The sequence below is a fragment of the Tauraco erythrolophus genome, chromosome 17 (assembly GCF_009769465.1).
Source record: "Tauraco erythrolophus isolate bTauEry1 chromosome 17, bTauEry1.pri, whole genome shotgun sequence".
Classification (NCBI taxonomy): domain Eukaryota; kingdom Metazoa; phylum Chordata; class Aves; order Musophagiformes; family Musophagidae; genus Tauraco; species Tauraco erythrolophus.
The window spans coordinates 4,804,952-4,830,970 of record NC_141481.1 but is presented as its reverse complement, the minus strand read 5'-3'; the positions used below and the strand labels follow the sequence as shown (position 1 = coordinate 4,830,970).

General features: G+C 37.1%; 2 protein-coding genes across 3 annotated transcripts in view; both read left to right on the top strand.

Moving 5' to 3' along the window:
• The first annotated feature begins 6,891 nt into the window (after nt 1-6,891).
• TNFRSF17 (TNF receptor superfamily member 17) lies at nt 6,892-13,238 on the top strand. 2 transcript variants are annotated; one of them, XM_086622373.1, is made up of 4 exons: nt 6,892-6,948; nt 11,298-11,432; nt 11,775-11,906; nt 12,685-13,238. In XM_086622373.1, exons 2-4 carry the CDS (start codon nt 11,318-11,320, stop codon nt 12,939-12,941), a joined length of 504 nt encoding a protein of 167 aa, XP_086478499.1. In that variant the 5' UTR covers nt 6,892-6,948; nt 11,298-11,317; the 3' UTR covers nt 12,942-13,238. The 2 variants fall into 2 exon arrangements, with proteins under 2 accessions (XP_086478499.1, XP_009980674.1); XM_009982372.2 differs by lacking the exon at nt 6,892-6,948 and having other exon boundaries at nt 11,135-11,432.
• A 1,414-nt stretch (nt 13,239-14,652) lies between these two features.
• SNX29 (sorting nexin 29) overlaps nt 14,653-26,019 on the top strand; it is a 120,892-nt gene continuing 109,525 nt past the window's right edge. Inside the window, exons 1-4 of the mRNA XM_086622257.1 lie at nt 14,653-14,716; nt 20,495-20,559; nt 21,436-21,488; nt 24,950-25,074. Coding sequence (XP_086478383.1) covers nt 14,710-14,716; nt 20,495-20,559; nt 21,436-21,488; nt 24,950-25,074 — 250 coding nt within the window. The 5' untranslated portion in view covers nt 14,653-14,709. The remainder of the gene's footprint in view (nt 14,717-20,494; nt 20,560-21,435; nt 21,489-24,949; nt 25,075-26,019) is intronic.

The window sequence follows — 26,019 nt, the reverse complement described above, 5'->3', positions numbered from 1 at the left end:
CATCCCTTCAGGTGACTTTAATGGGAGGCTCAGAGTTCTCAGTTGTGTGATCTATTGCTTAGTTAGCCTGTCATTCAGACTTGAAGAATCTGTAAATTGAGTGCTACCTAATTCTTTATTCAAGGTGCCCCTCTTTGACTGCACAGTCATTGCAGTTTACTCCTTAGACAGAATTTCCTCTGTGGTTTTGATACCATGAGCCTCCAGACTGATTAATAGTAGAGGAAGGGTGGTTAAGGTGAGTAGTTTTGCAAAACTGTTTGTTACGTGTGGGGTATTTTGCTATCAAAGCTCAAAATAAAGGTGTGCACATTGTGAAGAATCTATACACAGTTTATGAGCCTTCTGACAGTTGAAAACGTTGTAAGTAGTGGAAGGGTTGCTTAATGTGGAAGGAATGTGCTGAGCAAAGAACGCACATCCAAGGAAGGGAAGAATGAGACCACTTTAATGATGTACATAGTGACTGAGTTAAGACTGGAAAGGTTAGAGACAGGAGGGAATCTATTTTGAAGAAAGGCAGAGCCTGTGTGTTTTTAGAGATCTGAAATGCAGGTGTAGGATAGGTGGGAGGAGGCATCATGACAGTTAAAATACTGAGGGATCTGAAAATAAATGCTGTTAAGTACAATGCAGACCTCTGTTCAACTTTTCTTAAGCTTTCATCTTGATTAGCAACATTTTGATTAGAAAATTAACCTTCTGCTATATTAGAGTAAACTTGTTTTCACCAATGAATCTGTTGGATGTGGAGAATAAATATTGCAAGCCTAAGATACATAGATTCTCTGGAAGTGATAAATAGAAACAGAGGATGATTTTGCTCCCTGTGACCTGAGACAAATTTGAGAATCTCAGAGGTTGGGATGCTGAGTTGGCTGAGCAACAGTGATAACTTTTCAGTGCCAGATCCTCAGGAGATGTTCTTCCACTGGCTGTAAGCTAGTACTGTTCTAGCAGGAGACAAGTAATAGAAAGAATGTGCAATTCTGGATACCATCAGATTGTCAGTCTTGTAGCCTGATATAGAGGTAAAAAAATGCAAAAAAGGTGGCTTGCATTTAAAGTGGGGCTTACAGTCTAATACAGGTGCACAAAGCGAGTCCCCACTATCAAACAGATTTCAGCTGTACCTCATATAATTTTTCTAGACTGTTGTTAATAAAGAATGTTTTTGTGAGATAATGAAAATGTTGAACTTCGCACTGAAAATATCAATACAGGGTGTTATTGCAGGGTACGTAATGTGCCGTTTATCCACACCCTTTCTTATTGCAGTGACTCCCCGACATGGAGAAGCTCAGAATTGCCATGTTCACTGTTGGGTTCCATAACATACCTGAGGCCAGATTTCCTGCCTTACACATGTGGTAAGAGCTTATAACACTTATGTTTCATGCGGAAAGTTTTACATGCTGTCTGTCTGTCCAGGCAGGTGGCAATAGAAAACTAGTTCTGTGTGGGATTTTCATGTACTTCCTTTTCCTCTTCTTGATTCCCCAGAATTCCAGTTGAGGGAGCATTTTGTCCATTAGAGATCCATTAAGATTTTCGTTTTGGTAATTACTAAAGCAAAATGGCATTATTGTTATGAAGAGAGAATAACAGTGTCATGGGATTTTTAGAGCTGTTCTTCTATAGCTAGTTAACATGTTAACACTGTTGCAAAAAATAATTACCTTGTAATGAAATTGTGGGAATGAAATAGTGAGCTTGTTTCTAAATAGGACTAATTAGTCCAGAATTATTCTGTGCCACTATTTTTATTCCAGAGAAGACAATTTGCATGAGGAATTATTCTGGAATAGAGATGGCTAAATCAATTGCAATTTCCCTTCTGTCTTGAGAGAGAGCACATATTGACACTGTGATGTTGTACATGGGAATTTGAAATAAAGGAATTGTGTGTTTGCCTAAACTTGTCCACAAGCACTGAATGGCTAGAGAATTAGGTTAAAATTATCAGAAGAAAAATTCTTATTAGAGTTTAGTGTATGTCAAGCACTTCGCGTCATTCACAGCTCTTCATGCACATTTATTTTTGTTGTAACTCCATTACTCGTGTTGGTGTTATACCACTGATTAGTTTTAGTTCGTTTTGTTAATCTGCAAAGTCACTAAAATAGTAGTATGTGGGAGATTATTTTTACAACACAAAATGGAAGCACTTACATTAAGAAATAAAGAAAAAAATTAAGCTTTCATTCTGTAAAAACTATTGCACCAACATAAAAATGTCAATGGTGTTCTAATAAGTATCAGCTTAATCCAAAGTAGCTTGCACAGTTATTGTTTTTTGCATTGTCCTTAGTAGTTACATAACTATGTTGGCACATTTGCAATGTCAGATAAATGAAAAGATATTTTCTTTCCCCAAATGGTTTACAGTCTACAGTCTACTAAATACACTGCTTTTCTGTGCTGTGCACTTAATCTTTTCCCTAACTTAGTTCCTAGATAAGTAAGCTTTGAACGTACCAAGGGATACAGGAGTTGTCTGAGAGTTAGTTGACAATGTTTATACTATTATTTTACTTACTATTTCTATGGAACATTTTTCTCTGTATTTGTTTTGTTCTTGAATCTGTTTTGGAAATATCATATGTAGCAACAGCAACATCGCTCTTTTCAAAGCAGTGATCTAATTAAAATGTGCTGAACCAAACAGGCAAAATCCACATTGTTCCTGATTTTGCACTATGCCCAAATGACATTAAACAATATCGTGTCTAAAAAGAGCATTGTTCTGTGCAGCTCGTAAAAGTTAATGAACACGATTAATCCTTTAATAACCTTCCCTTTGTTTATTAGCAGTGTGTACCCCCTTCCTAGAACAGCTTATCTTCTCCTAGCCAGTTAAAGCGTACACTTAACAAAATATAGATTTCTGAAAATAACCATTTCAGTAAGTTTTAACGCTTTTTTAGAAGAGAACTGTCTGTAAGACTGCTGTTCCTTGAAGGGCAGTAACTCATGGGAGGAATAAGTGATAGTTTTTTTGTATGTACATTGATCTCTCAGATTTTTAGGACTGTTGTGATGAGGTGATTTATAAGGAACTTTTTTCTTCAGATTTTTTCTGTAAATAGCTTTAGACAATGGGAGAGGACTCAGACCAAGCCTGTACTGTAAGACTTGACAGTGTAGGTCGGTTGCCTTAGTGAGTGGAAAAAAAATGATACGTGCTAACCAGAAGAGCTGTGCCAGCACAAAACAACCAATGTCGAAGCAACTATACAGCCAGAAGAATTCCTTTGTCAGCCTAGCTAATGTCGTTTGTGAAGGGAATGTAACAGTCCTAGCAGAAAACCCCTCTTTCTCTTGGTTAGTGCTGTGTAATTATGCCAGCAGAATTTCTGATGTACAGCCAGGAAAAAAGCTGGCACAAGCATGAACAGAGAAACCCCACAGCAGCGTCAGAACAAAGCTTTGTTGTTGAAGTTGTGTGTGGTAAATAGATCTTGAGCTACTGTTCTGTGAGAGATGAATTTAAATCTTTATGTTTAATTATTGACATAGTAGTATTACTTTCTTTGGTTTTCCGCTCAGAGTTTTCATTTTATTATTTCAGAGTTGAAGCTCACAATAGCTTTTTTCCAAATCAATTAGCGAAAGATAAAATTCTCCTTATCTTTTTAGGTGGCTAATTTCTGTCACATAAGTAATATAAATGTAACACGTTAAAAACGGTCACTGACAAGGATTTCTGGAAGTCTTAGGCTTCTCCAGATATTTAAGGAAACCAACAGAAAAAAATTAAGGTCCATGGCAGAAAATGCTTTAGCTGGATGCTCAGTGCTTGGTATGCCCATATTCTGCCAAAGTGGCATGTAACTCTGCGTCTTCTGCTAACATGATAGAAGGCTGTAAATGCAGAGTGTGTGTGTGTACTCCAAAAAACTGTGGTCTGTGCTGTGGTGATACCTACCTCTACTCCCTTCACCAGTAAAAACTGTTTTATTTCTTGATATCCCGTTCAGTAGTTTGATATCGTAGAGGAATTGACAGTATGCTAAAATTATTTTTCCAAGCAACAAATAAATGTTTTACTGCTTTCAGATATAGATTTGAAGTTCAGAGAGGAGTTGTCAGTGGTTGATAATCACATTAGGAGAAATTTACCAAAAATGAAGGTTGCACAAGAACCTTGTTAAGATAGAAAAGGTCTTCCTTACTCCTGTAGCACATAATCTCCCCAAATCTGTTTTATTGCAAGCGCCATCACCCATCTGCATAATAACTATCAAATACATTTTCTGTGCGCTGCACCAAATAATCCTCTATTGAATGAGTTAGTTTTTTCTGGCACAGTTTGACACTGGGTTTGGAGAGGGAACAGCACAGTGTTTTACTGAACAGAGGAACAGTCATGTTGGATTAATTTCTGCTTTGAGAATAAATATTTGTAGTATGCTTTTTAAAGGCACGGGCAATTAAGAAATGGTCTCTCAAAATGTAATTTCAAAACTGCTCTATAGATGCTTGTCTTCAGAAATTCTGTAGAGCTCATGTAGTCAGTGAAAACAGCACGGGAAACACAGGACATAGGTGTTGAAATAATGTGTGTTTTAGGTGTGTAGGAAGGTCTGTCACTGGGAATTATTGCTTATCAAGATCTTCTGATTATATGCTTGCTTTCAGACCCTTGAGAAGTAGGACTTTTGAATGTTAGAATGTGCAGAGGAGAAAGGCAACAGGCCATGACAACTGCAATTCCTCATAGTTTTTCTACCGTTTGTTGCCTTTGTTTTGTAATTACATACACCAATGAAACTACATATAGCTGAGGAGAAAACACTGTGACTTCTGTGGTGGTCGTTTATATGAGTGACACATTAGAGACTCTTTACTGTTATTGCTCCCCAGTTTCATAGGTGTGAAAAATGTATTGCTTAATAATCAAGGATTTGTGTTTTGGGGCACATCTATAAAAAAAATTTGTTTATCTTTAAAGGCTATAAGCTTTGGGAAGTAGGAGTTCAGCTGTAGCAGGAAAACTATTGCTATAAGAGACACCAGAATTCTTCAGAGCTCTGATGAAATGAGCTGTATTTAGCCTTTTAGCTACGGGGAAGTTTCCCAGAGTTTGACTGAAATTATGAGACTTCTTTGTATTTACTTCTGTCTCTTACGATAATGTGTTTGAACTCTAACTGGCCACGTAGGAAAACTGTTTCTGGCCAACTGATTACAGAGAGCATAAGCATACCTGCCACGATATCTTATGATCCCACATACACTGTATCAAATAATTAGACACAAATTAATTTCTACTGTACTTAGAGTTTGACAGGACTTTTTAAATCAAGACATTGGCACATCAGTTTGCCAAATTTGTACTTTCATGATGGTTTTAATTTCACATCCTCACTAGCTAATCAGCTGTTTATCTTTTTTTTTGTTGTTGTTCTGTTTCTGGCCCTTTTTCCAGGCCTTGGGGAGTAAAACTCTATGAACTGACGGGACTAACAAATTAAAGCTGCTTGCCGTGTGGTCAGGTAAGCCCTAGCGCCCTTCCTTGTGCTCCAGAATACTGTAGAGGGAAGAGCAGGACTAGCCCTTTCACTAACACCGAGACATTTAATCAGCTTAGCTGTATATAATCTAACCACATCTTTCGTGACCTACAGCCCACTCTTACCAATAGACGTGAATCGTCTTTGTGCCAAAATAGTCTGATTTAGAATATATCTCATTACATTTGAGGGACAAAGTATTTTAGGAATCACAATATTAACGCTTCTGCATATCATACAGCAGATTTATTGTATGTACAGCAGTACAATGACAGCATGTTGTTTTGGAGAGAAGGGTATTTTGCATACACAAGAAAAAAACATTGCCAATAAGTAAAACCAGATGCACTTCTTCTGGACTAGGAAAACAGAGGAAAGAATTTAATAGCAAAAGTAAAGTAGTTGTGAAGACTCTAATAATACTACCTATGGTAGGAGTTATATCCTATAGTTCCTTTCATTGTTAATTGTCTCACAAAGTAATTTCAATTCTTACACTCCTCTTTAATACTTTTCCCAGAGGTCCTATATTTGGGTTACATCTACCAGGAAGCATCTCTGCCTCAAGGTGAAGCTACTTGTGTAGCTTTAACAGGTATCTTAAAAATGTTCTACATAACAGCACTGAGGTTATGTATGCCTTGAGAATCTCTGTTTTTTTTTTTTTTTTTAAATATTATTATTATCTGGTCTACGCAATTTCTTCTAAACTATTTCAGTGTTGCTCTGTTAAAACATGTGCAGAGGGTTATGGAAAGGGGAAGAATGTGCACTGCCTGGAGGACATAAAGCTGTACAAAGTTACCGTCGTCTACTTGCTATGGGTTCTTTTTACTGAACGCATCAAGACCTTAGTTACTTTTCCACAAATGTTAGCTTCTTAATCTGCTTGAGAAAAGCTTCAAACTTAGAAATAGAATATGCATCTTACATCTCACTGAAATAGTATTCCTTTTTTTTTTTTTTTTTGAGATCATCCAGAAAGATGCTATGATCTGGAAAGGAAAACGTAGGTCTACATCATGAACTCATAACTGTTTGTTTCATCAGGCCATCCTAAGCAGATTCAGACCAGTCCAGGCTACCTTAGACTTGCATGAGTTATTTAAGACAGTTTTTGAAAAATTCTTGTGCAGTGTTTTGAGAGCATGTGGTTTTCTAGAAAAGATTAATCCCATCTGCTTCACAATAGTATCTTTTGGAATGTATCTTACCTGTAAATTATCAATGATGTATTTGTCTTTGCTTTAGTAGAGCACGGAAGCCCGAAGTTTGATTTCAGACTTCCCTTTGAACCTCAGAACCTGAGCTATAAAACTGGTCGTCTTTCCAGAAGGTTCTTTAAGGGTGAAACTTTACGTTTCAGAAGTGAAATTTGTAAGTTTCAGAGATGAAATCATATCTCATGTCTGCATCAACTGCACCAGTGAAGGTATTCTTACTGTTGAGAGTTAATTTACATGGTTGTTGTGTTGACAACTTCAGTATATTTTCCCTGGAATTTAGAAATCCTATTTGGGTGTAGCGATGGTGGACATAGAGGGGCAGTATTATACGCAGTGTGTATACCCATTCTAGACTTATCTTATTATTTCTTTTGTTGCCTTTAGATCAACATTTCTCTCTTTAAGCCCACTCTTCACAGTTTTTATGAATAGTAACATATCATATCAAATATGTATCAGTTGTAGGATACATTACAGTAATAAGTAGAGCAGGAGTGCATAACAAAGTTCAGCAAAGACAAATGTAAGGTCTTGCACCTGGGAAAGCATAATCCAGGAGTGCAGCACAGGCTGGAATCTGCCTGTCTGTGGAGCAGCTCTGTGGAAAGGGACCTGGGGGTCAACAAGCTCAATAGGAGTGAACAGTGTGCTGCTGCAGCAAAGAAAGCCAATAGGATGCTGGGTTGCATCAACAAGGGTATCACCAGCAGAGATAAAGTCATTATCCCACTCTACTCATCACTTGTCAGGCCACACCTGGAATACTGTGTTCAGTTTTGGTTCCCGCTATACAAAGAATATACAGACAGGCTGGAGAGGGACCAGAGAAGGGCCAAAGATGATCAAAGGACTGGGAAGCCTGCCATGTGAAGAAAGGTTGAGAGAACTGGATTTGTTCAGCCTTGAGAAAAGAAGGCTTAGGGGAGGCCTTGTCACCATGTTCCAGTATTTAAAGAAGAAAGTATCCAAAGAAGATGGAGACTCCCTTTTCACAAGGAGTCACATGAAAAAGATGAGGGGTAATGGGTACAAATTACTCCCGAGGACATTCCAATTGAACTCAAGAGGAAAATTTTTCACAATGAGAACAATCAGCCATTGGGATAATCTCCCCAGGGAAGTGATGGATTCCCCAACACTGGACAATTCTAAGATTCAGTTGGACAGGGTGCTGGGCTATCTTATGTAGACCGTGCTTTTGCCAAGAAAGGTTGGACCAGATGATCCTTGAGGTCCTTTCCAACCTGGTATTCTATGATTCTATGAACTCCTACTTTGCATGGGCTTAATAATTTTCACTGAAAGCACTTAGTGAATTTTAATAAAGTCACTTTGTACTGTTCCTGTGAAGTAGCTAAATATTACCCATGCAGATATGCAGGAAAATTAGACTAACATTTTCCAGAGAAAGCTACCTCCTTCAGCCAATACCTTTTGAAGATACCTTGCAAGTATCTGTGTGCATTTTGGTTTTAAGCCTGTTTTTTTGAAAACAGTACAAGAACTACATGTGTTGACTTCTGGAGTGCCAAGCATTGTTTTTTTACTCTTTGGTCAGAGATACAGAATGTGGGAGCATATGGGAGAAGTCACAGACATATCTCAATAGAATGCCTCTTCCGTTAAAAATAATTCTGAAGTGGCACATAAAGGTGTTCTGTGTAACAGAACCTATTGCTAGCAACTATTTCAAAGTTTCTTTCTTCATGGTAACAACACTGAACTTCAATTATCTATCTATTAACTATCAATTATCATTGTTCAAGCTTAGTATTATCTGTGTTGCCTTCTTGGGATTTCTACGTGCTATTTAACAACAACATTTCACAATCTCCCAGCAAAAATACTCACCACTGTTGATCTGAACTTCTTTTTCTTCTTTGTGAAGCTGTGAATTAATACCAAAATGCTGTAAACCTACCTATTTAGCAAAACTGCTTTGTTGAAAGCTAGTGTTCGAAATAAATATACAGTTCAGTCAAAAGTAAAAAGAAACCCAACAAACCAAACCAAACCAGTGTCATTATCATACATTTTAAAAAAATGAGGCAAGAAAACTGTAACAAAAGCAGCTGAAACAAAGACAATCCTCTCCCACACCCCTGTTACAACTGGAAAAAAAAGTGTGAAACTGATTAAGGAACTAGTTCATTCATCTGTTATAGTGCACATGTGATTTCCCTAGACTACTAAAAATAATGCTAAAAGTATTCAGCAGCTGTGATATAGTTTGAAAGTTTTGGAATTTGAGAGCTGTCGATTTCATAACGAATTTTGCTATAGTTAAGACTGTACCTGTCCTGCAGATGTGTAGTGTTGGAACCAGCTGAGGAAAACAAATATAGAATTAGTCAGCTGTTTCCTTTCTAAAATAATAAGGGATCTTAGTACAAGTTATAGGTACGAATATAAAAATGCAGAACAATGGAAAGTTGTGGCACAGGAAAATACTATATTTAAGTAAAATTAGAGAACATATCACTGAAGTAAATGGAATTATGCTGATAAAAGATTAAAGCATTAGACCCAGCTTCTCTGTCCTGAAATTCACTTATTGTACCTATGGATACCATGAAGATACTTTCACGAATATCTGCCTGACAATGTGATTATCCTCTCCATGACTGAAAAGATTAACAGCATCTTAAAAGCAAAAACTCAAGTAACTCTATGTGTAAGTTACCAAACGGTGCTTCATCAGAAACAGGAATGACATTCTAGTGATAACTTAGGTTTCTTCCCCTAGAGTGTGAATGTATCACAACCAGTTTTATGACTTCAGCACCAGCATTGGCTTCCTGGTGAAATCTCTGGCATAACCCATGGTCTGTATCCATATTTTCTTTCGTCATGCCTAAATCAGTTTTTGTCAATTCCTGTTTATCCACTAATCTTGAATAGGGAGAAAAGCCCGTAACAAGAAGCCTACAGCTGTACACCTGGCCTATAGAAACAAGTGCCAAGCCACAATAAGCAGTTCCATCTGCTAGAGACTAGAATACAGATTGCTTTGTTAGACTATTCCAGTAAAAACAGTTTGTGTATTCCAACATGGTGCATTTCATGGGAAAATAAGTCTCTCACATAGTAATGTCGTATGAAATTACAATTCCTTATACAATATTTTTCGTTTCTCTTTCTGGTCAGAAAGGCAATTAACTTATGTCAAGGAGAAATAGAACTATAAACAAGTCTGTAATTCTAATCTATCTGTGGCAGTGATACTGGATAGAGGCGGTTACTGCAACTCGCTAGATACTACCTGTTAACTTTGTATTTAAAATAAATTATATTAGATTATAAAGTCAAGATACAAGTAAGCAGTGAAAATTATTTTCTTTGTGACAATCTGTTCTGAAGGCTTTTTTCTTCCTGGAAGAAGAACAAATGCATTTTCAGAAACGTTCCACTCGCTGCATTCACACAGACAAATCTGTGCATGCTCAGCGTGCCCCATCACCTGGCCGAGAAGGCTGTCGTACGCGCTCTACCGCAAGAACAGAATCTATGGCCTGCCTAGTTCCATGCTGGGTACTGCAGTTTTAGTACAGTGACAGTTCTGCATTATGGAAAAATAAGGGAAAATGCAGATAAGGTTTTGAATTAAAATTGTAAAATATTCATATAGCTCTTCAGAATTAGAATGTAATCTTATTAAATTTCTCATGTAACTATGGTTATAAGCAAAAAACCAACTAACCTTCCAAAAATGAACCAAGCAAAAAAGCCAACCAAAACCTAATATACTAGATAAATGATGCCAATTTGGAATTGAGGAACAATATCCCAGTGACTGAATCTCTAGACTTTGTCTTTCTGTTATAACTGAAAGTCTTAAATGTATTTTGTACAACACAATTATGAAGTACAAGTTGAACTTGTACTTTAACAGTATCTCATTTAAAATCAGAAAAGAGTATATTCTAAAAAGCATATATGTTCTAAATATTATTGTCCATCCAGGGAAACAGGTACGAAGGAAGTTGTCTGAAATTGCAGAATCAGTCCGAGGCAAACCTAGAAATGGAATTGGTTGTTTCTTCTTACTGCTATGCCTCCTGCCTCTTATTTTTTTCGTCTTATGCTCCTTGGACAGGGACAAAAAGAACAAAAAGTAAGCATTGCATAGTTTGCATATTACAGGAAAATATAATTACTGCGGCCCATCACCATGAAAAAACCCACAAAATTCTAAAGACAAGAAAATTATTATCAGCTCCTGTTTGGAGATCTTCTTGCTTTTCTATAGTTTGTAATGTTTAGCACCTGTTCAAGAAATATATTCTATAAATAACCATTTTCTGTTTCAGACAAAATTTACATTGAAAATTATCTTGGTGCAGCTGGTCAGTTTTTCTACAATTGTGAATTGCCAAAAAAGGAACAGTAATTCCTTGGGGGCCTCAGAGTTAAATCCTTTTTATTTTACGTGATACTGTGTAGTGGAGCTGTGATCGAAATCTAACCATTATTGCTAGTTGTTCTTAGATTTGCTAAAACTGAGAAGCCCTTTGTGGATGATCCTCACTCTTTTACAATTTCTGTGGCTTTTCAGTTCCATAATTACTGACTGTGATGGCGCACTGCCCCAAAAATGAATACTTTGATAATTTACTGCTCTCTTGTAAGCCTTGTCATCTTCGATGTTCTAGTACACCGCCGCCTTCATGTGAAAGCTACTGTGATAAGGGTAAGTAATATTTCTTCAATATTTGTGGCTCTGCTGGTCATTTTCATGTTGTATTTTACATAGAATTGGAAACATAAAAACTTAAAGAAATCTAAAATCTGGAAAGAGTTTATCAGAATAATATATGGGCTCAAAAATGTTAAAGACATATGCAGTGTGTCCTGTATGAGTATGTGTGTTAAGAAGAGTAAATTTTTAAAGCTCTCAAGCTTTACTTGAGCTGTCACTCAATAGAAGCAGAAGTTGCTCCTTTGATACAGAAAAGTTTTATGTGTTCAACATGTTTCCTATTCATTGGTTATTGTTTACAATTAATTTAATGCATCTCTTTTATTTCATAAGGTACTGATTCAAGTGGAGTTCTTTGGATTTGTTTGGGCTTAGGAGTAATTTTAATGCTCACTCTGTTCACCTTAATGGTCTTGTTTAAAAGGACGCACCTAAAGCAACTAAAAGAAAAACTGAAAAACACAGGTGAATAAATAAGATTCTTTATCAAATAATTTTAGATCATTGTACATTTTAGCTACTCTTACTATATATAAATTTTGCATATAATTTATATTGCAGATTCTGATACCTGTCTTTGTTAGATTGTTTCGTATTCCTCAAATAGTGTCAATGAAGTTATTAAAGGCATTGGGAGATAAAATATCCAGATAATAAGATGTAAAAGCAGCAGTCTCTCTTTGCTGGTTCTGGATCATGTCAGGATTGTTGTGTTGCGTATTCATACCTGGCTTACTTGCTGGTGTTTGAGAAATCATTTATGAACCCTCAAGAACAAAAGATCATCAGAAGGGTTTCATCCTCTTCTCATTGAATGCAAAAGGAATTCTGCCCAGGTAGAGGATACACATTCAATATTAGCTTTCCATCTTATAAGACATTAAATATTTTTACTTAATATTCTAGCCTGTGAGAAGTGTATATGGTATATTTTGGGAAGGTGGAAAAAATTAAGATATTTTTGCATTTCACGAATACTAGTATTTGTGGAGCATTCAGCCAATAATAACTGATTAGAAAATATGTGTTAGATTACTTAAATGCTTAGCCTGAAGTATAGGGGGTGTAATGTCGTAGAACAAAAGATTATCATATATAACTACATCTTAAATCTTTCACTATATCTTAAAACTTTCACTAAGGTTAGGAACATAGTTGGAACATAATGAAATTTGGATCTTTAAAAATGGTGTGTCTGGTATAGCATGATGTATGTACTAAATTAACTTCTGTATATTTGCAGGCTCTTCTGTGGAGCTGAATAACATTCTCAAGGCTAATACTGAAGGCAGTGTGAGTACAGAAGGAATTAGACACTCACTTCAAAGTGAAACATTAATGTATTCAGTGGAAGAATGCACTTGCAGTGACTGTGGCTTGGTAAAACCTCAGACTGGCTTTGAAACTTCATTTCCATTACCAGCTACAGAAGAAGGAGCTACGGTTCTAGTTACCACAAAATCTTTTGATTACTGCAACTATATTCTGGGTGCTGAGTGACTGTGAGAGAAGTATATTTTTTACTGCATAATGAGAAATGAGTTATTCCAGTATAGCTCTTAATACTTGCAGTCAGTGGAGAAGGCTAGTACATCATCCTTACAGATTTTCCATTGAGCTTTCATTAATATTGTCATATTATTTCTAATTCTAGTATCTCTTTGGTCAAGTATTTTTACATTGTTCTCAGGTACTAAACTAGTTACTGGAATTTTTAATTTCTGAAAGTCCCTATGTAGGATGGCTTTTTCTACCTTTAGAGATTATATCTGCTTATGCTGGATATATACAAACCCATCAATAAAGAAGTTTGCAAATATGTATTTTATGTTAAACTCAGATCTTGTGCCAAAAATTGCTTGATGATACACAAGGAATGTTCCAAGAGGCAGAAATGAAGACTCACGTTACATCCCCAGTCTTGTAAAGAATAATTTCAGATAGCTCTTATGATGCTTGAAATAGGAAAGTTCTAACGATGAATACCTTTGTAGAGTATGGATATGGAGTGCCCCTCAGTTAAGGGAGGGGTCACATTAAGGGAGGGTGTGGTGCCGTGGAGCACCACACCTGCAATCTCACTGTATTTCCTGATGGTGCAGACTTTCCTTTAAGTGCCAAGTGTTTTTCAGACTGTATTCTATGAAGATTTCTTTCTAATATTACTGATTTTTTTACTTATTCTCGTTATATGTGAAAGGACTGCTAATTAGACATAGTCATGCTAGGCTACTGTGTGGCCTAAAATAAGGAATGTACTTTGTCACCTCACCTCCCAAGCATTAATGCTATTTTCCTAACATTAGATCAGTTTTATTCCTGAAAAACTGCCAGAACAGAAGCAACAATAATATTTTTATTTGTAGATAACTTGCTATTTCAGGTTCTTGCATGAATGATGAGTTAAAATGTTTTAAGACTAGTAGATTATTGCACAAAATCTATGAACAATGACTATTAGAGCACCTTTGGGATGCTGACCACAGAGTTTGGGCCAGTTACAAGTTAGCCGTGCAGGTCTGGCCACACGCAGCCAAAACCTCTGAAGTAGGCCTACAGAGCTATTAGATTTATTAGTATTACTTGATCTAGGAACTCTTAAAAAAAAAAGTTTACGCTCTGTTGCTCCACAGAGGGTGCAGCAGCATGTGGCAAATACACAGCACTGTATTGAGAGTGTGCAAATATAAACGAGCGAGCTGATGCGTTAAAACGAGTCTGCAATGTTTAAGAAAACGACTGCATTATTTTGTCTTTTTTTTTTTTTTAATTAGAGGTTTCACAATTTCTGTACCCTTTTTTTTCTGAAACATAAACCTTTCAGGACTTTTAGCTGATGTGACAGTATAGAACGTTTTATCTCCACTTTTCCCATCTTGCATTTGCCCGGTGTTTCCTCATTTCCCCGCGGAATTCAGGCTCCGGGAAGCGGAGGGATCGCACAGGATCCCCGCGGGCCGCCTGACGGAGGGGCCGCTCGGCGGAAGGAGGCGAGCAGCTTCGCGCCCTTTTCTCGGAGCGGCACGCGGCGGCAGCAGCCGCGCGCCCGGCAGCAGCCCGCGCTCGGCGCCCCTGAGGGAACGCGGCTCCGGAGGCGGCGGCGGGCGCAGAGCCGCTCCCCGCCGGCACGGCGCGGTGTTTACCTTCCGGGCCGGCGGGGCGGGGTTCCGGGGCGGAGTGCGGGCGCTGGCCGGCCGGCCCAGCTCGGGGCTGTGTGGGTAGAAGGGACGGGGTCCGGCAGACGGAGGGCGCGAGCCCCGCGGCCACCATGAGTGGTGAGTGGGGGCTCGAGCGGGGCTCTCTCCGTTACCAGGGCGCGCTCGGTGGGGCCGCCGGGTCTCTGGGGCACTGTCGGGGCTGGCGCGGGCAGAGCTCGCCCGAGGGGACCCCGCCGCTCCGCTGCCTGCTCGGTCAGGCGTGGCCCTGTCCCCCGCGGGCCGAGGCCCCTGTCTCCCCCTTGCTGCCTCTCCGTGGGATGGGGCTGTGGCGCGGTGAGGCACCGGAGACTCTGGGCTCTGCGGCCCCGCAGTGCGGGGTAGGGCTCAGCCCCTGCCTGCATCACCGCTCCTCGTCCTGGCTCCCGAAGCCCCCCAGAAGTGGGGTTTTATCTCCTTTTAAGTCCTGGAGCCCGCACTCGAGCGTGACACTGGCTCACAGCACAAGCGGTGTTGGTTTTGGGCATCTCCTGCACAACTGTGCAAAATCACGGGGAATATAACCGAGAAAATAAATGACCAAGAGAAAATAATGATAAAAAAATAAAATATGAACTTACTAACATGGGGTTGGTAAGAGAGGTGAGAAGCATGACTAGTGGTAGAAATGGTCCCTTCCAGTATTTAGGGTATGTTGTTGCTGTTTCTCTCACTTGGTCCTGATGAGGATGTGCCGGTTGTGGACGTGTTCGTTTCTGGCCTCTGTGTTACAGTGAAGCAGTGTGTGTGAGTGTGCTCAATCCTGAGGTTTTGGAGGTGTTTGTGAGGGCAAATATTTAAAAGCTTTGGGTGAGAATTGAGACTCATAAACTTTAGGACTGGAGGAAGTATGACCACTTGAATGGACCAGCACGGGGAGTTATTTGGTAGGATGGAGGAAGAAATCTTAATATATTTTTCCTGTAAATAGAAAAGATAGGTGGCACTTAGTATGTCTTAAAACACATTGGCAGGATTTATTTGGATTTTTTTTTTTTTTTTAGTAAGGGAGGTGCTTTAGTAAATGCTTTCGTTCTGCTTATGCAAATTCAGTTATGGAAGTGGCAGACAACACTCTGCACTGGAAAATTAGATTGTATGTTTTTCTCCCACCCCGATTTAATACATGGTGAGATCTGTTGTCAAAGATAGTAAGAAAAAAATCGAGGAGTTAACTGGAGTAACTAAATGCTACATGTTGTATGAATGGCAGTCATTTCTGAAAATAAAACCAAAAATGAAAGTTAAAACACTTCAGTTGTGTTTTTCTCTGTTTTGTTCTTACGTTTGTGGTAAGAAGAAAACAAAAGATTTTTATGGAAGAAGAGATGAGGGGGAAAGAAAAGATTATTGTGGGGAAAACCGTTAATTAGTGTTGTGAAAAGTGCAAGTGACAGTCAAATCTTTCAAACCATGGAAAAAGAAAGTTTCTCAAATGTTTCAGATCTTGGCATGAAATAGACTAAATCCTAATTCTGAAGAATTTCAGAGTCAGCATTTTCATAGGGAAAACCTCAGCCCTTCAATGATGAATTCAGGCTGGGACTAGCCTTGTGCAAATTTGTGCAGATCAGCCTAAATCTTCCTGGGAGACTCATCTTTAGGAGCTCTGTTTGAATTCTGTGACTCAAAAGGCAAAGTGGCACCTCTTGTGGCATAAGACCTCATCATTTAGTTATTTTTAATACCTTTAATATTTTTTTTTAAAGCAATGGGGAGATAAAGATTTATGAGGAGATAAAACATTTAATTACTTGAAATAGAGTAATGCCTAAGGTGACATTAAGGCTGGTAGTTCAGTTGCATGGCTGACCTACCCATGTGTAACCCTTGACAAGACTTGCATGACTTTTCCAACAATTTTGATTAGACGGCAAAATAACAAAAAGAACACTAATTTTGCACTTCTCTGAACTTTACTGTTACACAATGCTGTACAATATTTTTGCAGAATAATGTCGGTGGAACAGATTAGGACAGGGAAGTGTGTTTCACTGTCATGCTTGTTTCAGGTAAAGGATATAGCCAATGTTAACATCATCAGATTTAACCACGTCCTTTTATTAGCGGCTGTAGCAGCACTGTCTACACTTATTTCCCTGCCCAATTTTAGCCCTTAAAAGTAAGAGGGCTGTTCCTAACACATAGTAAGAACCTCCTTCCCTAATGTCTATGATTGTTTTAACGTGTATTTTTTTAGCTACAGTGTATTTGTAGTGGATGCGAAGGTAACTTCCTGTTGATTTGAGCATTACTTTAATATTTCTAAAGCTACTTACTAATTACAACTCATTTTATTGAACAATGTTGAATAGGGTAAACTTTAAAGAGAAGTAACACAACAATACTGGATTTATGTACTTGTCAAGAATTAGGAGTGTTGTCTTGTTAACTGACAATTTCAAAAAGCGTAAAAGTGTGACTAATTTGGGATGAGGCGGTAGAATCATAATAATATAGTACAAGGTAGTATTTAAATTAAGTCTGTGTTTGTTTTGTCTTAAACTTGTACCCTTAGAACCTGTACTAGAGCAAGCAAAAGGAATTGCAGTCCGAAATTTTGCATGCAAAACTTAAAGGAGTATGTAAGAGCAGTCTGATGTTTATTTATTTTTTTTAACCTATATGCTACATGTGGTGCTGAAGAGAGCTGTACCTATAAAGAATTGGATGAAAATCCTGTTTTCCTTTCCTTGCATAGTCAGTTTTCTTCTGCCGTAGGTGTGGATATTTCTGTCAGGGTATGGAGAGAAGTTTGTTTTAAAAATAGGAAAGTGTGAGGCTGAAAACGAAAAATGACAAGGGTCACAGAGGCAGGTGCAGTACCTGAGCCTATTTTTAACAGTTTTTGGCTGAGTAGATGTTGATGGGAGGAGTCGCTTTTAAGTTTCTTAGTTTTTGCAACCTTGTACTTATGTTTTCATAATTATTTTTAGACTCGTGTATGAACTTCCTTTTTTATTGTAGTAGCCTAAATATAGCCTTTTTCCTGAGTAATGCCGTTTTCATGTGTTCTATGTTTTGTATTTGTATGTGTGTTTCTGCAGTTTTTAACACTACTCTGAATCACTAGAAGGGTATTTTTGTCAGTTTGTAATACACTGTTAGTCTTTAAATCAACCAGAGTTGATCACGCTTAATGGATGTTCTTGTCTGAAAATGTGCTTTTTTTTTTTTTAAAGACTTCATTTAGGAAATGAAGACTGTAAAAGAGCGAAATCTTAAATAGGCTTGGCAGAGATTTACTTTTACCTTCCATCTACTTTAAACAAAATCATTGCTAAATAGTGCTACGTTTTCTACACTTACTACAAAGAAAAATATATCCCCTGCTTAAAAAAACACACAACTTAATCTTTCCATTTTTTAAAAAATCGTTAGACTTTGTGAATATTCTTTTTCTTCTACCTGCAAAATTTCTATGTTAAGCACAGCAATGGAAGAACTCTGAAGACGTGCGTTGAGCAGAAACTTTGGCCAGCCCTCAGTATAGGCATTCTGTGGCCTCATAGCCTTGGTAATGGTGAGGTGATCTGAGCTGCTTATGGAAATTATTGGTTCTAATCATGTGTAGTCATACTTGTAATTACTACAAATTTACAAGTAAAATAAAGATGAAATACACATTACACTGCACCTGCTCTGTGTAAATTTAAGGCTATTTGAGATCATATGCTTCAGTCTGTTAGAACATCAGTTAGCATAGTGACAATGTGTAGATTTTCTGTATTTACGCATTTTTTTAACGTTGTTCACAGACAACTAGTTGCAAACCATTTCTGTGTTACCAAATAGATACAAAGGTGCCAAAGAGATGTGAATTTAAAAACTAGCATGTATTGCATTTGGAAGACAAACTTCACCCACATACGTAGTATTTTTATTTGATAGATGTTTTTCAGGTTGTGAAATTATTAATTACATGCATTTGTTCTGAAGTAGTCTCAAACTGTTAATATAAAGAGAAATGTTGCGTTATGCCTGTTCTTGCAGGTATGTGAATAGCATAAGACTGTAAAAGTAAAGAGTTTTGAAACAGTAGAGACAATCTGCAAGTTTGTGTTTGTTCAGTGTTACTGTGCATGAGGGATTGCACTAAAAGTTGGGATTTATTTGTTTTCCTTATTTTATGGTTAGGTGATTTATTACAAGGCATTTAGATGTGTAGGCATGTGTCTCCATTTTTGGCAATGCATGTGTAGTAAGAACACTGAATATAATTTAGTAAAATTGTGATCTGTGAAGAAGCAGGAAGTGGAGTAGTAGTGATCATATGAATTTAACCTTATCTTCACAGTGGGCTAATGACATAGTTGTTTGGAAGTTAAAACCTGCTTAGCGTGGTGTTTGGTTCTGGAATCCTTTGCTAGCATGGAACGTTGTTTGCATCTCCACCTGAGTTTGCACATGTTGGAGTATTTAACTAGCAGAACCAAACCTCATACATCACATGTCTGCACAGTTTGAGTCAGAGCTCAAAACTGGAAGCGTTACTTCTTGAAAATCCACTGTAATCTGCTAAATAAGCATTGTGAAGCCTGTTTAGCTAGCAGCTACATTTGCACGTTTCGTATTGCTGTCTTTATTCTGGAGTTGTGCATTCTAGATATACTGTGGGGCTTTTCTTCTGCTAATCCCATACTTAAGATGAAACAAAAGCAGAATAATTTCAGTAGGACAAAGTCTGTCCCCTCCTGCTGGTTTAGGAGCAAACTACTTTGAATGGGATTATGGAGATAGGAAATTCTGGGATTGGGACCTTGCAACCTTGCAGTGTCAGACAGCAAGAGGAAGAGACACGTATCTTTGATGTCATCTCTATTTCCTAGAGGATTTACTGTGTGCTGTTTGATTTTCTGTATCTGGAGGAACTTGCTAATGCAGAGTTTTGGTAACTGGCTTTCAGTCTATGCATATGTTAGTGGTATGTTCTTTGAGAGGAAAACAAGAACAGAGTGACTTTAATTCAAGAGAGGTCACAGAGGTTTTGGAAGGGTATTTTGAATTTATGCTCAGAATAAAGAAATGATAGAGAGGATGTAGGTTGGTTTAACAATAAATTTTACACAAATTCACCAGAGTTTATAAAGCATATTCTGACAAGCAAAGCATTATGCAATTTGTTGTTGAAATGATTGAGAAGTTAAAGATTATATTGTGTAGTTGCTTTTATAGTAACCAAGTAGATTTTACAGGTGTTAATCAGGAAGAACTATGCTGGCAGTTAAATTTTAAGGGATCTACTGTAACAATTGCTCTATGTTCACCTGACTTAAAATTCTTTCTGCAGTAAGGCTGTATGACAGTAAGAAGATATTCCTGCTGTCTCTTTCTCGTTTTCTGTTCTTTTCTTGTGCTACGGTGATATGATACCCTGGTATTTGTCTCATTATGAACATTTATGGGTTGCAGTGTGAGCTCCATCATACACCTAATCCAACCAACCAAAAAAAAATTACAAAAAAATTAAAAAATCTTAAACTGTGTCAGTTCCAGGTTTGCAATATGGCCTCACAGGTGGTTGTGCTAAGTAGCTAGGGGCAAGCTGTGCTGATTGTGCACAGTTGTGCTGTATTTGATGTTGCCGTGATATGCCTTGTATCATGAAACCAAAATGCTACTAAAATAAGACTCTAGATGGTATTTCAAACAGTATACCTGCATATTACAGAAAGGCTACTTGAAACCTCAAAACATAAATTATACTACATCATTTTACTTAGAGAAAATTTATTAATAAGTTTAATGGAATGATTGACATGGGAAGAAAGTTTTCAGGGCCCTGATGTTGGCCTGAATGTATTTAAAAAAAAAGCCAAACTATTTATTTTAAAATGATATCATTTTGTTGAATTTTAGGTTCACAGAACAATGATACTAAAAGACAGTTTCTTCTAGAACGGCTACTGGATGCAGTTAAACAGGTAAGAAATCTGATACCTATTTCTACAGTACACTGACTGAGTTGTCAGTACTAGCAGGAACTGTCTTTGCCCTTTTTTCTCCTCTTTACCAGACAAAGAAGAAATCCTATCTTTTACACAACACTACTGAGTTTTTGTGTCTGCTAGCAAACAGCTATTATACAGCATTTGTTTAAAATTACTGTTCTTGACAGCTTATATTTGTAATATTTATATATATTATAAATATATACAGTAATAATGTAACATATATTATAAATATATATGTTTGTAGTACTTATATGACTGAACTAAATTGTAGTGTACTGGAAAGGCTAAATTGATTAATATTTTACAGTAGCAGCTTTTTTTCTTTACACTAGGATTTTAGTGAATGGTTAAAATACAGGTAAAGATGGGATTTATTTATGTATGTGTGTATCTTGCATCAACATGAAGTTCAGCAAGTAGAATTTCATACACTGGATTCAATTTAGGAGAGTTTGGGAGGAAAAAGAATGCCTCAAAAGTAAGCCCATGATATGTTTTATAAAGAATGATTCTTCTTTAATTGTAGCACTGAGCTGAGTAGGAGCAGTGCTTGTTTTTGTGGATGTACATTTAAAACTCAAAAGTAGTAATTTTTATGCAATTTTAAATTTATTGAAGGACCTGCAGGTGTGTTGTTCTGGCTAGGAGGAATGTATGTGAACTGCAAGAGTAGCCCGTTAGTGGAACATGATGCTGTAAAGCGTTTTTGGCTGCAGGCTGTATTTGTCAATGCCTTATTTTTTACTGCTTCCTTTTTTGTTATGACTTTGTTTCTTATATATGAAATATTTCAGAATATTGAGTTTTTTAGTGTAACAAAAATTTCTTAAAATCTGTTTATTGCAGTGTCAGATACGTTTTGGAGGAAGAAAAGAAATTGCTTCAGACTCTGATAGCAGGTAAAATAGTCTTAAGAAACTTTTAACATGCTTAGATTATGTACCATAATGACATAAAGCGTGTGGCACAAAATACTTGACATGGTCAAAAAAACCCAGCTCCTTTTGTTTAAACAAACACTGACATGGGACTGTGAATTTTTCATCTCGTTACAAATTTGACAGCCTAACAAAGAGTGTTCTTCTGAATGAAGTTACAAGTGTTTAAGTGGCTGCAGAGTTCGTGACAAAGCATTGAATTCGGAGGTCCAAACGTGAGATTGGCAGAACTTATCTTCCCTAAAACCTCTTTTAAAATGAATGTGTATTTATTACCAATACACCAGCGTTTTGTCAAGCTTGACACTTAAGTGTCAAGTGTGTTTAGCACATAGTCATTAAGTAAATTGTCATTCTAATTTTTTCTTATTCCTGACATGTTTTAAACCTGTTTTTCTTCTTCTTTCTATATGAGACATTGTTTCTTTTTATTAATGTAAGTGAAAAAACGACATTTAATTCCTGTTAGTTGTGTTTTTTGTTGAATATGGCATGTTGGTTTCTAAGGCTTTTAAGATGATGACTGGCAGACAGAAATTGCAGTGCTTTTTGTATCCTATTGAGTCTTTCTCAGAATCTGTCCTGTTGAAGAATCTCAGATAAATAAACGTACAGGATTAAATGCAGTTGTTTGTTGTCCTTTTTATTATGTCATTGAAGTTTGACTCTGCCTTTTGGGAAGAAGCTAACTGTTGATGATTTATAAATGATGCATAAAATTCCCTCCGATCTCCTCCCAATTTAGTCTTTAAGAACATGTCTAAGGGTGTGGTTTCATGACCTTTTTAAGCAATGCCTGGTGATCATCCAGTCCCCTCTGAATTTAATAAAAGAAGAAATAATGCAAAAGATAACTTTCTGCTGTTTTGGTGAGTTAAGTCAGTAAATTCATCGTGTCTTGTGAATGCTAGAGTTGCTGCAAGGATGGGAAGATCACACAGCTAGAAGCAAGCTAGAAGTGCAGAAGAGGAGGAAGAAGCAAAAAGGGATGAGAGGGCAAACCCATCTCCTTTCAGGAGCAGCTTGCAGTGCAGCTCCTGTACATTATCTGTGTGTAAAACTCCAGGCTAATGCTGCAGTCTGCCTTTTGGCTGCTGCTGTCATCCTGTCCTGCCCTTGGCTGTTTCAGCCTACAGTGTTTTGGGGAAATAGACTAAGAGAAATAGTGTTCTATTGAACTAACGTGGTGGAAACAGTTCAGTTCAGGGTCTGTTCACCACAGTTTGTGGGACAAGCTGGTGCGAGGGAGGAAGCAAGAAGGCGCAGATGGGATAAAGGAATGGTGGGGCTGAAGCACCCAGTGGTTGGACTGACTGTGAAACTATAGCTTTTGGCACAGAAGCATCAACTAGAGAGAGAAATTTAATCTTTTCTGTTTAGTTTATGTGAGACAACGTACTGCCGATGTTTGCCTTTGCAGTAGGTTGTGTAAACTCTGCTAGAAGGACGTACCTCCTGTGTAGGGCAAATCCTCTGGATCTCAAACTTGTGCTTTGTTGCTCAGTTTGCTTGAACAACTGCTTTGCTGCAGTCGTTTAATAATTTGAATGGTGACCTTTAGCGTTTGTCTTCTGATAAACAAGGAGAGTTAGGATTCCGAAGATATAATGCTGGCCAAATTTTACTTATAAATATTTTCCTTAGAATTCATTAGACGTGCTAAATAATGGATTACAGCTAGGCAGTTTCAGGATTAAAAAGGAAGTGGAAATTACATTTTTTTTTTTTTTTTAAATTCCATGGTGTTTGAGGTTGTTATTATGCTGAATATTGTGAGATAATTTTGAAAATCAGGATATTCTCCAAATGTAGATCAAAATCCAGTAGAATTCATGATTCTCCAAGTTTTGTTCTCCCAGTGCTTTTTTGTCTTTGACGTTATAATTATTCAGAGTTCTACTATGTTTATGTACACTAGACTTCTCCATGGTTTTCTGTGTTTGTTAATTTAACATACCTTCGTGATACTATCTAGTAAATGTACTACATGTATTGAATGTTAGAGAATACCTGATTTAAAAAAAAAAAATGTTTTACTAATTGCTGAATTTTCCTGTAAAATGCTGCAAAGTTTTCTTGCTTTGATTCTCAGTGTGCATAGGTTTTTAATAATATGAGCTCTTTCACAGAACCTAGTTTCTGTTCTGCTTTTTCTGAATCAAATTTTTTTTTTTCCTTTCTTTTTTTTCTGGGGGGGGCGGGTAATATATCTGCTGGAGTTTCCGTTTTTGACAGCAGCAGTCTCTTTGACAGAAATTAATCACAACTGGTCCACAATAATCTTCAGTATTGTTTGAATTATATTCTGCTTTATTAGTAAAGTTTTCCTAACATAAATGTGCTGGAAAGCATTATGTGTTAAAAGCTCTTCTGTCCAGGGCAGCTATGGTAAATATACCTCCTTTTCTGTCAGTGCTCCTGCTGAGATCTTGAGCTTTTTTTGTGACCCTGTATAGAACTCTGTACTTCTGGAATGCCGGGACAGAGTCCTGAGCCACTTTGTTGACTGTTTTTATTTATTTGCTTGAACTTAGTTAAAGTGTCTGTCCTTTCTTTTAGTCATCAGCTTTAGCAGCCAGGTGACAACTTTCTCAAAGCTTAAGTTTTGATTATAGTTTATTTAATGGCAAAAATAAAACTTAGAGAATGTAAGATTTCAAACAAACAGATCGCATTTGTGTCTGTTATACCTTAAGCCTTATTATTTCCTGTAAGTTACAATAATGTTTCTTTCTTTGACAGGCTGAATTTAAAAACTTTGCTAGTTTACAGTGTTTCTACCTGTGTGAAAATTGATTTATTAACTGGTTATGTTTAAGAAACAGAAATCAGGAAATTTATAAATAGTATTGTAGAGAACAACATCAAAAAATGAAGATTCAACACATCTCCAGAAAAAAAATCTTTCTTATTTTCCTATGTCTAGGATTTCTGAAGGACGTTAAAATATATGTTTAATTGTTTTCCTAGGCATGAATTATAGTGTACTAATGCAAATTAACAAAATTGTGTATAAATTGAATAGGAAGTTATAGGATATTTTCAGAAAATCATTCATTGCGTGTGTAGTATGAAGTATATTTGTGAAAATGTAGCTGCATTACATGAAAAGTAGATAGTCTGAAGCTGAAACAACATGACCAATAACCACTATAGCAGGTGAGGATGATTTCTCAAATCCCTTGCCAGTTCTTCTGAATGTGATTTGTGCCCCAGCTTTGGATAGTCATGATGAGACTGTGGGTATAAATAGATTGTGCTGTTTGCAAATAGTGCCATTAGTGCGTACAAGGGGTCTTTCACTACGTATAAAGTAATGGTTCACCTCTGAACTTTCTATTCAGAGATTTTGAGTAAACCTACTCTATAGAAACATAGTTGATTGCTCTTTTCACGTGATTTCTTTAAAAATTCTGTTGCAGAGTCACTTGTTTGTGTGCTCAGTTTGAAGCTGTGTTACAGCATGGTCTGCGGAGGAGCCGAGGATTAGCGTTAACAGCAGCAGCAATCAAACAGGCAGCAGGTTTCTCCAGTAAAACTGAAACAGGTAATTCATTAATTGTAACTTCTCTGTTTTAGACAGTTGATAAGTGCAAGCAAATGGTGTAATTTCTGTTTAAGTTTTAAGCAGTACACCAAACCGCAGACTGCTGGTAGCATGCTTGATACTTGGACTGTCGTTAAGAAGTGAAAATGGTTATTGCTTTCTTAATCTAGTTTAATTTTTATGCCAAGTTTTTCTAGAAATGTTTGTGTTTGGAAATCTGAACTTCCTACAGTTCCATCATGAATAGTGTCCTTGGCAAACTTATTTTGAATTTTGATAGGGATAAATATTGTGTAATTGTGCTGTTAAGTTTTTACGACAACATTTTCATACTTAACCTTTTCTTACTTTGTTCTTTATCTGCCATATTCTATAGCATTACATATGTTTAACTTCTAAGCATTGATATAATTTTTTTTTAAAAAAACTTGGATTACTTATCTTGATTGGAGATTTTTTTATTACTTTCTCCACATGTAGAGAAAAAGATTCCTTAATTTTTGTTGCCTTCTGTTCACCTTGAAGTTTCTCTTTTTTTTTTTTTTATCAAAAATATTTGAAGGTGTTCATCTTCATTAGTTTTGTTGCGAAGTTCAACATACAGTATCTTTTTTCTTAAATAGGGTACACATAATATAAAGAAGTTTCTTTTTAGCTCTTGAACCTCCATCAAGTGTAAATGTAACATGTAGTGGGGTTTTGGTTTTGGTTTTTTTTAAATATTTTCAGTGATACTAGAATTGTTACTACATTTAATCTCCAGCCATAACTTACAGTTACACCAGACAACTGCATATCATGGGTATAACATTAACACAAAATGTATAGTTTGATGTAACGGTGTTTTTAAATTGCTGTAACAACAAACTTTTTCTGTGTATGATAGGGTGAAATGTTGGGTCCTGTGTGCTGACCCTGCTGATGGGCTAGACCCTCCAGACTTAG

Coding starts and splice junctions, on each gene's coding strand:
- TNFRSF17 (XM_086622373.1), top strand. CDS start 11,318: ATGGCGCACTGCCCCAAAAATGAATACTTTGATAATTTACTGCTCTCT. Junction 11,433..11,774: donor TGAAAGCTACTGTGATAAGG/GTAAGTAATATT, acceptor TTATTTCATAAG/GTACTGATTCAAGTGGAGTT. Junction 11,907..12,684: donor AGAAAAACTGAAAAACACAG/GTGAATAAATAA, acceptor GTATATTTGCAG/GCTCTTCTGTGGAGCTGAAT.